At 39.1% G+C, this 15224-nt stretch overlaps 1 protein-coding gene and 1 long non-coding RNA gene across 10 annotated transcripts in view; one reads left to right on the forward strand and one right to left on the reverse strand.

Annotated features, from left to right (window-relative positions):
* The window catches only part of SORBS2 (sorbin and SH3 domain containing 2), a 205671-nt gene extending 193621 nt beyond the window's left edge, over window positions 1-12050 (forward strand). For all 9 annotated transcript variants that reach the window (XM_081521701.1, XM_081521704.1, XM_081521702.1 and 6 more), the window contains 3 exons: window positions 3502-3551; window positions 7441-7547; window positions 9908-12050. In XM_081521701.1, the coding sequence (XP_081377827.1) occupies window positions 3502-3551; window positions 7441-7547; window positions 9908-9969 (219 nt within the window). In that variant the 3' untranslated portion in view covers window positions 9970-12050. The remainder of the gene's footprint in view (window positions 1-3501; window positions 3552-7440; window positions 7548-9907) is intronic.
* Window positions 1-15224, reverse strand: part of LOC145518111 (uncharacterized) — a 194789-nt gene that overhangs the window by 156017 nt on the left and 23548 nt on the right. The gene's annotated exons all lie outside the window — the stretch shown is intronic.

Here is a 15224-nt window from a genome sequence, read left to right on the forward strand (position 1 = left end):
TTCTTTGGGCTTTGGTTTACTGATCTGAAAAATGAAGTTTAATTATGGTTTTAAAATTAGTTGCCTTTATGTGACGGAGACACCTGGGAATTAACCATCAGTTGTCACAGCTCTCTTGACAACTGAATGGGTAACAAGGGAAATACATCTGTGGAAATGTGGATTCCTTTATGGATTCCCTAAGGGGGACATGACCTAAACCATCATCGTGTCTGACTCCTTGATTTCAGCAATAAGGAAACTGAGGGGCGTATCCAAGGTCACACAGTCAGTCACTGCCAACGCCAGAAAGACACAAGCGTGCTCTCACGAGTATCTATACTGCTCACTCCTCTGTTGACCAAATACTTTAAATTCAATTATTTCAGTTGGTGTAACTGGTCATCTTTCCTCCAAACTGATTCCCAGGTATCCACATTCACATGGAGATGAGTCCTATCAAAGGTAACCTCAGAAAAGTTCTAAAACTCTCTCTTATAATAGATACACAACTTCTCTGCTAATAAAAGCCATGATAAATCCTGGCCTGAGTACGTGAACAGTATAGAAAACCAGTGATTCGGGAAAAAAAAAGTGGGGGTGGGTTCTTTAAAGGATATGAAGGAGGTATTGGGAAAGATTGGTTAAAAAACAAGGACGTTACTGGCTGACACACCCAGGAACACGAATTATTAAGACATAGGGGCCTCTGGAATTAAGGTAGCCGCATGATTCTGGCAAAAGCCTGACTTTCATAATTAGCAAAGAGATGGCTCATTTAAATGATTTAGGAGATGAGTTGAATTAAAGAAATTAAACTAGTAGAACTGTAATGACAATAATGGAAAAGTGCTGCTGCTGCGTCGCGTCAGTCGTGTCCAACTCTGTGCGACCCCATAGACGGCAGCCCAACAGGCTCCCCTGTCCCTGAGATTCTCCAGGCAAGAACGCTGGAGTGGGTTGCCATTTCCTTCTCCAGTGCATGAAAGTGAAAAGTGAAAGTGAAGTTGCTCAGTCGTGTCTGATTCTTCTCAACTCCATGGACTGTAGCCTACCAGGCTCCTCCATCCATTGGGATTTTCCAGGCAAGAGTACTGGAGTGGGGTGCCATTGCCTTCTCCAGGAAGAGTGCTATCTGGGTTTTACTAAGTAGATTTTTTTATATTAACAATCTGATTTTAAAGTTGTATTCACATTTTTACATAGGGAGCAATGAAATTAGACTAACCAGTTTTACCAAGCACTGATGCCATGATGTAGAAGTGAAACTTTTACTCAACTCAAAAATATTAGAATGGTTTAAAAGTGTGAAAATAGGCATGACATTTTTAGAGCACAATGAAATATATTTTACAAAACATTTTCTCTTAAAGCAAGAACATATACTATTTTCTTAATTATAACTTTGTTACGCACTGTAAATGGCGCTATGATTTTTTGTGTGTGTGAGAATTAGTAGCTATCTTGGTATGAAATTTGAAATATGGCATTTTAGATGTTTTTAAGTTACATTTTTAAATGTAGTATTTTTGAGTAACTAACACCAGCATTTGCAATATCATGTGGCTTGAATGCATAATCTTTGGCCTGAAATCTTACTCCTGGAAATGTGTTTTAAGGTATAGCTAGCTCAAAAGAAGAAAATATCTCTTTGTATAAAACTGTTTATAGCTTTGATATTTATGATAGTGAAAAAGGCAAGATCAATCTTAACTTCAAAAGCAAAAGAGAGAGAGAAGACTAAGACAATCAAAAAAGATATATATACATATGTGAGGGAACATTATTCTGCAGTGATTTAAAATGAAAAAGAAGACTGAGAAAGGGAGACTGGAAATTATTACAAACATAAATAGCAATTGATAAATACAAATCTTATTTCTGCATAAAATTACACATATATGATATATATATCATATATATATGATTGAACAAAAACTTGAAGAAATGTAGGCTTAAGAATGACTTAACTTTACCTCTTCATTTATTTAACTTGATTTAGTCTTAATCAATCTTAAAATAGTATATTTTATAATTTTAATAATAAGTACATTGTTAGTTATTTTATATTTATTTACAGGCAAAGTATTATACTCTTAAGCCATACATGTGTCCAACAGTTTTTATCCACTCTTTAATCTTACACTTATATATTCCATGCATAGACTGTTGAGTGAAATTTCTAAGAATACTACTGGTAAATAGTAGTTTCCAATTACTGTTAATTGAAAGCTTGAAGTTTTAGGAGTATATAACAAGCACCTAGTCTTCTTTGCTAGACAGACAGCTTGGATGGGAAGGAAGTGGATAAAGAATGCAGGAAGGGAGCAGGTTATGGACTCGTAGACTGAAAGAAACCCCAGAGTCACCCTCCATTCTTGAACCAGTGGGGTTTCGATGGACAGGTTGCAGGGGGGAATTCCCAGTCTCTCAGCTATCTATTTATAACTCCGGGATCCAGGAACTGACCCTGAAGTCTAATGTCATGGATCTAAAATCTAGTCATCAATAAGGAATCACTTTTATAACTGCCATGCAATTTGTCATTCAGATTCTGATTTATCTCATTTTTACCATGTAGCCATCATTTATAAGAGAATGGTTTTGAAGTGTGTTGTGAATGAACTGTGATGCTTTTTCCCCCCTTAAAAGGTAACAGTTAGACAGTTGGTATAAATGACATTGAGTTTACATATTCAAGAAACGTGTTAACTTTCATTCATTGAAGTATTTATGTGGAAATATGGGATTCAAAGGTTTGTCATTTCCAATATTATAAGTATCTATTACAGATACTGGTCTTGATGCTTAGTTTAAAAAGAAAGGAAACTCTTTTGAGAGTTCAGTGCACTGGGAATTTCTACCAATATTTCTCTTCTCAGGTAAAATGTTATGTGTTACCTGGACATTGTTTGTTACATGCAATTTAAAACTCTCTGTTTTCTGTTTTTAAAAATGCATGTGTTTCCTCCACATTGAGAACAGAGAGTGTTAATTCAAATGTAGCATGGCATGTCTGCCTCTTGACATGTTCCTCTGTACCGTATGTGAAAATGTTGTCTGTGAAGGAAAAGTATATTAGAATGAATGTGGATACTTTGCTGTTAAGACTACATGTGGTTTACTTTTTGCTTGTTTGAGAAAACGCTGAAGAATAAGGTTGAATGAAGATGTCCAAACTCCCCAGTCTAGTTATTTGGTGTCTATGTTCTTGCCATGTTCCTGGCCTTTGAAAAATCAATGGGACTGAGCCCTGAGTCTTCCTTAAAGCTTGAGCAGACAAGATTGCAGATATGTTCAAACATTTGAACTTTGGTTATTTCAACTTAATTTAAAGCACCCTTCAAAATATTTTAATTATGAATCCTGTAGAAACCCTTTATTTGGTTTTTCTTTTCTTCCTCTTGGTTTTTTACAACAGGAAATATTAAATGTCAAGAAAAGTGCCATGCCATTATCCAAATTATCTTTTAATTAGTACCAGTTTAAGCATTGATTACATTGAAAATCATTTCATTTCAGCCACAGCGTCCTGTGTTTACTCATGAAAACATTCAAGGTGGGGGGGAACCGTAAGTATTCTTCTTATCTTCTAAATTTGAGACTAACCTTGACCCGCCAAATGGACCATTGCTGTACCATAAGTGAGGATGGTACAACTTTGCACATGAAAGAGACCAGAGTAACTTACATGAGATAAGACCTCCCAGATTAAGAGTAATTGCAATAACTTCCATCTTTCACAACAGAGAACAGAAGCTACTTTTGAAAAAAAATCCATGATTTTGCAAAGATTGATTTATGCACTAGAAAAATCTTCCAGTGCTGCAGTGATTCCTCAGATTTATGAATCTGTCTCTCTCGTTGTTCTACTCAGCATGTAAATCCTAGTAACTGCAGCCTTAAAGACACTGAAAATGTTCTAATATTGCTCTTACACATATTTGAAAAGCAAGAGAATGTCAAAGTAGACCTACAGTGATAAGTTAGTGACATAATTCCGAAGTTCCAGAATGTTGGAAATGGCAGTCTTAAAACACGCACTGTTGTTCAGTTACGTGATGTTTGCTATCCAGAGGACCAGGAAAATGCCTTTTCACACTTTCTTTCAAATCCCCACCTCCTTTCTGATACTAAGTCAAACCAACCCTGAAGGTGTCACATACTGTCTTTAAGGTTGTCTTTCTGCTCCATTTTGCCCAAGAGACACATTCAGAGGTTATCCACTTCCTGTTGGCTGTTGCCTCTCTGAGTCAGGAGCGAGCCCCCTGGGAAGGAGCATTTACAGGACTAGGCCTTGTCAGGCTGACCTGAGGACACACAGTGCGCCCCCTGCCGGCTGGCCAAACTCCACTCCCCTCAGTTCAGTTTGGTTCAGTTCAGTCGCTCAGTCCGGCTCTTTGTGACCCCATGGACTTCAGCACACCAGACTGGAGCAGAGCAAACCAGCAGGGCCTGGCGACCTCCCAGCCATCAGTCCCTCCTCACTGCTGACATATCTGGTGCTCAGCTAAAAGCACAGGCCTCGGAAACCATCTCTAACCCAAAACTAGCTCTCACTGGGTATAGCTAGAAAGAAATTGTTGTTAATGAAAAGAATAGGTTTGGAGGAACAAATCATTTAAAATTTCATTTAGTTGGAAAAAAAAAGCTTATAACTCATAATTCTAAAGGTTGACTTTGTGTTCTTTTTTACACAGTTGACTATGAGATGAATCACAGAGAATAAATCCAAGACTGATTAGGTTTACTGCACTGCATCACCAGTGCATTATATTAGCAGCTTTTAATCAACGTATGAATTAGGATATAGGTGATGTTACAGTGTCATGTCATATGGAGTTAATACTCACACGTGTTTATGAGCTCACAGGTGGGAGAAGGCACATTTTCAGTGTCCTGCTTTGAGCATTATAAAAATTCTTTATTAAGTTTCTATTTGATTACAATGCCAAGTATAGGTTGTTGTTTTTTAGTCGCTCAGTCCTGTCCAACTGTTTGCGACCCCATGGACTGCAGGGTATCACTTAATCTCTTTCATTTAAGAAACAGGTTTTGATTGAAAATAGGAACAAAATGTTATCATGTCACTCCAATTCAGAAGTATGGTAAAATATGTTACAGAAAAAGCTGCAAGTTATAGACAGAGTTTCATGATTGGCCAAGCATTTCCTGTTTTAAAGACAAATTTCTTTTTGAGGCATCCTGACCCCACCACCATCATTCATCTCACCAACACATCCTTCAAAACAGCATTTTTTTAAATTGTAATTTGACTGCATTTCCTGTCGTGCAACACTGATTTTGAAAGCCAACAGAGGCAGGAGGATTTCCGAAAGGTTTGTTTATGTTTCCATGAAACTTCCAATTTTTTTTTTTTGGTGGTCTAATTAAACCAGAATGGTAAGTAAACTTTGACAAGCACACTGGTTTTCATCATGTTAAAGTGAAGTAGGAGTTTGTGCCAATTCTTTTTTTTTTTTTTCCACTTTTGGGACCTTGAGATTCTTCAAGCAGCTGGGATTTATGGCCTTAAATAGGCCTATTGCTGGGAGTGGTTGGAGATGGGCCTGGGTGAAGGCTGAAGGCTGAAGAGCTTAGAGATCCAGCATTTCCCAAAGTGAGAGATGCAATGTATATCCGTAGACTTAGCAGGAATGCCTATCTCTCTCAAATGTGAGACCAGAAAAGGAATGGTAGTAAAACTAACTTCCCCCAGGAATGGACAAAGGATACCATTCCTACACCTGAGCATCTTCAAATCGAACAATAATCTGACTCCTCCAACCACGGCTGGCCCCACGCAAACATCCAAATTAAGGAATGTTGGTACTCAAGACCTCCCTGCCTATTTTGCCACTGCTCTAGGATTTAGGCTATCTTTCTTAGCTCTTCCCCACAACCAGAATCCTTTCTCCATGGAAGACCTCAAAACCCCAAGTGGCCAAAAAGGTTTACCTGGAGAAAAAAAAATGTTAACAGGGGAAGAAATCTCTAACACTGGAATTTCAGGCTTTGCTCTCATGCCAGAGAAGATAATGTTTTCTAGGTGAGGCTGTTAGACACCACATCTTATCAGGTCTTTTCCAGTGCTGCTGCTGCTGCTGCTAAGTCGCTTCAGTCGTGTCCGACTCTGTGCGATCCCATAGACGGCAGTCCCTGGGATTCTCAGTGCACCCTCCCCCAATCCAGCTTTATCCAGACTCCTTCCTTCTCCAATCTGAAAAAGTTCAGGGAAGCCAGTGCAGCCTGTCTCTGATTTGTCACATGACATTTGAGTTCAGGTGAGAGAATAGTTTTGTTCTACCAAAGGATGATTCTCTTGACTGAAGTAATCAAAACAAATCATTCTTTTTCCTGAGCAATATCCAATATTATCAACCTTTTAAAGGTAGCTTGAAAAAATCTAAAGTGCCCTGAAATGTGGTTCTTATTGCCTACTTTGGCAAAATTACATTAACTGTTAAGAAGAACATCAGAAACAAATTCGTTAACTTTAAAAGAAAAAAAAATCCCCCTCACAATACTGTTAATATTTTAGTAGTAATATGACCTTTTCATGTTAACTGCATATCAAATGCTTCCTGACCCTCTAAACTGCTAGAATCGGTGTCCTTCCAAAATGCTAGTCCATATTAATATGCATGCTATTTTATTACCCAAAATTCTCTGAGTTTATTACTGATTGATGCCACCAAAATATATGCTCTCAAAGAATTCAAATAAAGAAAGAAAAGTGGCAGCATTCTATCAGTAATACTTTTACATACAATTATTTCAAGAGAGAGTTTTTACATTAAGCACAATTTTTCCAGGACCCATTTTAAAAAAGAACTTATGTCTCTAAATCTACTGCTTGAGATTACCACTTACACTGATGCAAACTATGAAATAAACTATTTTAAAGACTCCCTCCCAGTAAAAAAAAATAAACTTCTCTTTTATAGTAATTTCCACATAGCAATATAAAAGCTATATCTGAGACATTTTGTACATCTCAATTTAGAATCATTTGAAAATTCCGCTTGCAAGTTGCAGTTCCTTGCTTCTGAATATGGCTAGTTAAAACTATAACTCCTTCTTGTTTTATATAGCTTAAAAGTACACATACCACTTCTCTTATATTCTGTATTATTATTTAGTGTCCAAATGATAGCTATCTATGACTGTACAATTGAAGTGCAGGTCGAATTTATAAATGTTAAAATGTTTTAATACAACTCATGGATATTAGAATCTTCCATAAATTTTCCTCATTGTGAGTTCTGAAATGCTGTTAGAGTGATCTAATTCTTATGAAAGCTTAACTACCTCTACTTACTTTACAACCTTACCAAAGACTTATACTATCTAATTAACATGTTAAGGATAGGTTCAAAGTAAAATAAATATTATGTTCTTTTGGTAGTTTCATAGATGTGCAAAAAAATTTTTTTAACACAGGCATTTGTCTTGTTTAAGGTTTCAGGCTCTGTATAACTATACTCCTAGGAATGAAGATGAGCTGGAGCTCAGAGAAAGTGATGTCATTGATGTGATGGAAAAATGTGATGATGGATGGTTTGTGGGTATGTGTACATTTCCTTTCAGGCATTTGGCCATTTTATAATTTGCTTATGTTTGCTCCCATGCATGGTTGGATGTGATAGTCAAGGTCTCTTTGATTTCATAATGCCGTTATCTTTCACACATCCATATGCATTATGTTATCCTAGGGCAACTGCATTTTGAATACAGTTTAGTATTACTGCTTCAGGTATATGTGGTTTCCTGCTGGTTTTATTTCCAAGTCAACTGAAAGAAGAAAATTTTTCTAAATAGCACCAACCAGTAAAGACTGAGATCTGAGAACAACAACGAGCTGTCCCCTAGATGAGAAACACGAATATTCTATTCAGCACAGAATGCTGGTCATCAGCAGTGGGGATCTAATCTGAGAAAAGAGATGAAATGAACAACTCATGCATGACTAGGTCTGCTGGAGGTGCCCTTTGTTGTTCTGTCACTAAGCTGTGTCCCACTCTGCGACCCCGTGGACTGCAGCACGCCAGGCTTCCCTGTCCTTCACCATCTCCCAGAGCTTGCTCAAACTCATGTCACTGAGTCGATGATGCCATCTAACCATCTCATCCTCTGTTGCCCCCTTCTCCTCCTGCCTTCAGTCTTTCCCAGCATCAGGGTCTTTTCCAATGAGTTGGCTTTTCACATCAGGTGGCCAAAGTATTGAAGCTTCATCTTCAGCATCAGTCCTTCCGATGAAGACTCAGGGTTGATTTCCTTTAGGATTGACTGGTTTGATCTCCTTGTTGTCCAAAGGATTCTCAGGAGACTTCTCTAGCATCACAGTTCAAAAGCATCTATTCTTAGGCACTCAGCCTTCTTTATGGTCCAACTCTCACATCTACGGGAAAGACCTTAACTTTGACTGGAGGAACCTTTGTTGGCAAAGTGAGGTCTCTCCTTTTTAATACTCTCTCTAGGTTTATCATAGCTTTTCTTAAGAGTCCACTGATTCACTTTAGCTTCAATATGTGGTCCAAGTAGAGAGAAGTTCCATTCTTACCACATACAAAATAACCCCATTCTTACCATCTTAAAAGAAAACTAGAGGTTTTATGAGAAAATTTTTGTAGAGTATCATACACTAAATCACAGAGGAAAGAGATGAAAAGAAAACAGATGTAGGAAGATGAAGGATACAACTGATGGAGGTATGAAAGCTTTCTGTAGACAGGCCAGCTGTGGGGAAATAAAGGAACAAAGACCACATTAGCAGCCACAGGCCTCTGCCTCTGTTTATATTAATTCCCCACTTAGAAGAAGAGTAAAATGGCTTGCCTGCACAGGGATAAAGAAGATCAGTCATCCAACCAGGACAGTAAGCTCTAGAGGGTAAATGAGAAAGGGAAGTACAGAGACTGTGTTCACTCCGTGTGAACTGGAAAACCTAAGGAAGAATTTGGTACACTTGCTCTTCCAAAAAGCCTCAAAGGAATTATGATATTTGAATCCAAAAGTGATCATCATGATGGTCCTTTATGCATTTGGTTTTACTCCTCATATTAGAAACATCCCCAATGATAGAACCCTCGCCCGCTAACGGTGGTCTGCCTTTTTTTCTTCAGTGACTTGGTAAGTTGTTCAAATTTTCTACATTTTATGAAGGACCCTGGCAAGGCTATTTGTAAATGAATGCTGTGGCGTTCAGCATGATCTTCTATGAAATAACAAAACTGGGTGGTGATAGCATCCCTGATAAATCTTCCGTGTTACACTGTGCTAAGGAGCCGTGACAGACCTCCTGCTCACAGAACCAAGCCTTGCTGTGGGCCTTTTCCAGTCCATCCTATCCCACGGCCAGCCTCATCTTTATTGAGAAGATTGTACCCACATGCATTTCCTCTTCCGCTCCTCACTCCTGTCTAGCAGCCTCAGTGATGGAGCCCCAACAAACTCAAGTGTCCTTGTTCTTAAAACCCACCTCCTCAGCAAGATTGTCTCTCCCCTCAGACCAAGAGGCTGAGCTTTTCTCTTTACCCTGGTGTGATGGGAGCAGTTGGATGGCATCACTGACTCGATGGACGTGAGTTTGAGCAAGCTCCGGGAGTTGATGATGGACAGGGAAGCCTGGTGTGCTGCAGTCCATGGGGTCGCAGAGAGTCAGACACGACTGAGCAACTGAACTGAACTGAACTGATCTGATAGGAGCACAACCTTTAAGCTTAAGAAGTGATGAAGGCATCGGGCAGTAGAGATTAGACTGCCCACTTTGTCGTCCCATCCCTTCAATGAGTCTCTCTTCTTCTCCAAACTCTGCGGGCTTGCTCTCTTAGTGAGTTTTCAAGCCTACTTGAACTGATGAACTGATATCTCATGGTTGTTACCGCCCCCCACCCCACACCATTTCATTTATCATTTCTGTTTTCAGGAACCTCTAGAAGAACCAAATTCTTTGGTACTTTTCCCGGAAACTATGTCAAGAGGCTGTGAATCACTCTCCTGGTTATTTATGCCGCATTTCAGCAGCACACCTGCGGAACCTTGCCTGAGAGATCCCGCAGGCCTCCTGCTGTAATGCCTTCCAGTTTTCAACCGAAGTCACCCACCGTCACCATCTCCACCTGCCACCAAACCACCAGCAACTGACCTGCCACGCCTGGGGGAGACGGGCGGATTAGCCTCCGTGTCAAAGTGCATATTCCTGCTTTCTGCTCTGAACTTGGAAAAGAGGATGTGTGGCATCAGAAAGAAAACCCTGTGCTTAATAAGGGTGGAGCAGTTGAGGCAAAAAAATAAGTGCCTCAAGGAGGCTCCCTGGTCCACTTTGGAAGCTGTTCTCCCTTCAGGCAACCAGAAGATTGTTTCTCACTACTTGCTGTGGTTCGCATTTTCACCTTCTTAGCTTGGCAGTATATTTTCCTTTCACGAGTTTGCCTAGTGTCCTGGTTTACACGATATGACAACTGTACTTCAACTATTGTTTGCCTGCACTTATCTGTTGTAATATGCCCAGTGATTACAAAATCTAAAGCAAGAGTAGGAAAGTTAATTCGAATGAGTGTGATTTTGTTGAATTGAATGTGAGTTTCCAATAGGAGTCTTTTCCTGCAGGTTTTCTTTTTGTACTTTTTAGAAGTGCAAACAATAAGTGAATAAGAGCCTTTGGTAATAATCATGAGAATATAAGAGGTTTAGCTAGACTACAAAAAAAAATAACTATTGTGTTGTAAAGTTGCATTGCTATTTTATATTAAAATGTAATAATCAGCATCATGAACAATGAGCTCTTAGTGTTTTATTTATCTGATAAAAGTTAAATAAAAGCAGTGTTAGTGACAGGGGCAACGAATTATTCTAACATAGACACTTGAAAGTATGTGTAAGCAATATTCATAGGTAAGATTTCACTGTGTGTACACATACACATCTGAGATTGTATAAGAACAGACAATCCATATGCTATGTTGTATGTTTTATGGAAATGTAGAAGAATCTCACACATTATTTTATAGAAATAGAGTACTTTGGAAGCATCACAAGTATTAAAGCTGGTTTTAGTAAGGATTATGATCAATACAATTATTTTTACTATGATAATTATTTTTCTTCTCTGGAACTCAGAATCCTGGCTACATTTGAGGACAGGAATATGTTGAGCCTGATTTTCCTGGTGTGTGTAAACTACTTCCTCGGAATATATTAGGCACTTTTTAGAGACAATGTTAAATCATTCAGGTTATATTTTCTGCCCTGAAGTAGAAACCTACGAGATGATATTGGGACCTGAAAGATTTAATGTAGTTAAAACAGTGCCTGAATTACGCATACCCCGAGAACTAGCTTTGTATTTCTTATGACTTTGCATAAGAACTATTCATATTTGGATCTTCAGCACCTTATAGATAAAACTTTTTACAGCATTTCTTCTGTGGACAGTGATTGATCTTTTCACAATGTACGTAGACTCTAGAATTTTGTACATACATTTGCTCTTTTTTTTGTACAAACTATTTAGTTGTTGAGAAGACAGGGGAATTTCCTAATTTGGTCTTTATCCTTCATTTAAACTAAGCTAAAACACTTCGATAGATCATCCTTTACATCTCCCACAAATCATTATTATGACTCAACAGTGCAATTCTGTAAGAGCACTTATGCAAAAGTTTATGAATATAAGATTTTGGCAGCCAAACTAAAATGTATATAAATACTGATTATAGAGGAATTTCACTAGGAAGAAGGTAAAGAAACATCTTTGAGTAGCCTACCTTGATTATTGTCAAGTTCACAGCCAGCTTTCTATTTTAAAGGCTTTGGGTTTGAAATTAGGTCAACTGCATGCGGCTTTGCTGATAAATGAATAATTACCTTTGATGCCATTTATGAGAGAAGACTTCAATATCTGTTGCCTGTCATACTTAAGAAATATTAATGTTTCTACTCTCTGTATCTGATTTTAAAAGGAAAAATATTCATACCAAGCTTTTAGGTAATTGACTTCAAATTCTTACAAGCAAAGGTCATTGTGTTTTTCTTGAATAGACATCTAATAAATTTTGCTTGGACATATACTTCAGCTTTTCTTCTTGACATTTATCCTTACATGAATTGTGTACTTTATTCCAACCTGTTAGATAAACTCAGATAAAATGCACTTACTCTGTGTTCGCTTGACACGCAAATGGAGAAAAGATGCATTTGGATCAGCGCAGAGAAGAAATATTTTTAAAACCGTCACCAAAACTCCTTTGCTAAATACGCTTTGGCTAAAGATTGTTCTTCAGCTAAAACAACATATTTTAAAATATTTCTGCCTCAAAAATAGCTATTTTTCTAAGGAGAAGTTAATTACAAGAAGTTGTAAGCACTTTACAAATTCAACTATCTTCAGTTCAACATCCTTGCCCCAAGAAGCTTTATCACAATTGGCATGGCAAACTGTTAATACAAGCGCTCAATGAATCTCAAATTATGTGTTGCCGTTGGGTGTCATTCCTTTATCTCACCAGATAGTATGCAGCTAGCTCTCCCACTTGGATACTTTCTAGTAAACTGGAGTCCTTTCTGGCTCTGTGTGCTACAGCCCTCTTCCATATCTATCACTCCCATAGTCAGATCTAGTTATCAATGTTGTCTTATCATGTAGCTTCACCCTAACACCCACCCTGATCCCCTCTATTCCACTGGGTAGTTTCCACCATGTGTCAGCTTTCCACAAAGGTATGTTCCCATTGTAGGAAGAATACGCCCTGTATTCTTCTCTTAGTCCCTGGTTTTGTGAGAACATTTATGGGTAATTTAACCAGATGAATCTGATCAAATGCAGGATGCTGTTGGTGTACTTTCTGCAAGAGAATCTGCCAAAGGATCGGCACTATAAATATATAAATCTGGGATTTTAAAACCACGTGCATCAAAATCTGGACTTCCTTGTCCCACTGTGCTTCTCTACAGAATCTATTGAGATGCAGCAGCAACTCTATCAAAGCCCAAGCTCAAGAATGCCTAAACAGGGACTTCCCTGGTAGTCCAGTGATTCCTAACCAGTGATAGATATCCGCACTCTTAGTGCAGGAGGCATGGGTTTGATCCCTGGTCAGGGATCCTGTATGCCACATGCCACAGGCGAAAAAAAAAAAAAAGAATGAGAATAGTACAAAGAATCCCTAAACAGCTTTGCATTTTGCCCAGACTTCTGGCACAGCCATGCCAGCACTGCTGTCAGACCCAGACTGGCCATAACCAGCGTTCAGCCCTCCTGCCGTGCTTCCTCACTGTGGATGCCAGAACTCTGGGTAGAATGCTGAATTATTTTTTTGCTCCAAAATTGATGCTTAGTGACCTGTTTTACGTGATTTTATGTCATGCACGATCATCAACAAAATTCCTCATTTACGCCATTAATGGTGTGTAACCAACATTATTTTGTTGTGAAACCAACACAAGCCCCGTAGAGCACTGTCTAGTCGTCAGCCTCAGTGGGCTGTGGACTCACATCCGTGCACCAACTAGCCAGCCGGGTCAGGGGAACGGCAGCAGGAAGGGGATCTCTGACATTTTATGTGCCAAATTTTAATCTCTCCTTTGCACAGAGCGGGTGGGGATGAATACAAATAGGCATGTCCACTTCTTATTTGATAAGAAGCAGAAAGAACCTGATAGAATAACTGTCTGTTTCCATGATGATCCATGGCTTGATCTGTGTGTAGGCGGTCAGTTTGTGTGGCCTGATATTTCTTCCTACTGTTTTCCTGATTTCAGCCACAAATGGATCAGATAGAATCAGCACTTTGTCAGCTTCCAAAAGCCTATTTACAGATTGTAGCCCTCCAATTGTTGTTTATGTAGCAACTATGATTTCAAATTATTTACTCATCATGGATGATTAGGGTTAGAGCACAAGCAGAGACTGGCATTAGTTGTAGAGAGTCTACAACAAGAAACTGTAAACTATGGCCTGTGGACCAAATTCAGCCTGCTGCCTGTGTTTATTTGGTCTGCAAGTTAAGAATGGTTTGTACAGATGAACATGGGCAATCGATCTGATGATAAGGAGCACTGACTTTGAGCCCCAATTAAGTCAAACGTTGTCTCCCCAGAAAAAGAATCCCTTTCTTTTCACTAGTAGGTCTATATTAGAGAAACTTTACTCTGTTATTATATTTGGATTTCATCAATTCAAAATTGGTAGAAATTGGTTTTCTCTCTGTAATGTAAATATGTACATAACATCCTCAATCTTGCCTCCTGACCCACAAAACCTGAAATACTTGCTCTCTGTCCCTTTATAGAAAAAACAAAACAAAACAAAACCTGTGAACCCCTGGTCTATTCGAATTGTCAGTCACAAACCTGGAAACCAACTAGAGAGAAAGGAACGCTGAATGTCTTCTATATACCAGACTGTCATTTACAAGCATTCTATGTCTTTATCCTCACAACAGATCTAAGAGGAAATCTTCTCTGTGCCCATTTTATAGATGAGGACGCTGAGGCTATGAGAAGTTAATACAAAATATACAGTGGAAGCTTAATTCAGACTCTGGGGTCTGTCTACCAAGCTTGTACTCCTTCTTCTAAGCCAGCTGAGCCTGGTGCTAAACACTTTTGATCAGATTGTGTGTAGTCAGAGTCAAACAGCTACATCCACCCAGCTCCCTCCCTATCACTTCCCTCTCGCAAACTCTGCCATCATCAATAGCCAGCCACTCATGGCAGCATCAAGCTGTGCCCAAGATGACAAGAAAGAGGTGTCTGCTTTTGCCAACCAACATAGTGTTTCTCTGAGGAAACCTAATTTGGGTTTCTAAAAGTACACAGTAACCAATGAGGCTATAACTTCAATTATTGGCATGTCTCAACTGAGCATGAGCCTGCCCATGAGCTGTGATTCACGAAAGTCCTGGAGGCTGTTGACAGTGAGTCACATCAGCAGCTGATGGTGCTCAGGGAGATGCTTAGTATTGTGGAGCCATTTGGAGAAGAGCAAGGCCAGCATGCTCTAAGAACATAGTGTGCTTATTGGACCTCTTTTCAATAAACAAAGCCCCAGGATACGCTAGCCATTCTCTGCTGGATGACACTCTGGGTGGCTGAGAGCCTTAGCTCACGGCTAAATTCAGCCCCGCCATGGTTCAGGAAAGTTCCATCTGAGCTCATGCACGTACATACATCTTGACCCAAAAAACTTTCAGTACAAGACAGAAATCTGCCTAGCGAATCTTCACCTGTTCCTTTGGGGTTTC

The sequence above is a fragment of the Giraffa tippelskirchi genome, chromosome 8, assembly GCF_054371585.1.
Source record: "Giraffa tippelskirchi isolate mGirTip1 chromosome 8, T2T-mGirTip1v1.2.pri, whole genome shotgun sequence".
Classification (NCBI taxonomy): domain Eukaryota; kingdom Metazoa; phylum Chordata; class Mammalia; order Artiodactyla; family Giraffidae; genus Giraffa; species Giraffa tippelskirchi.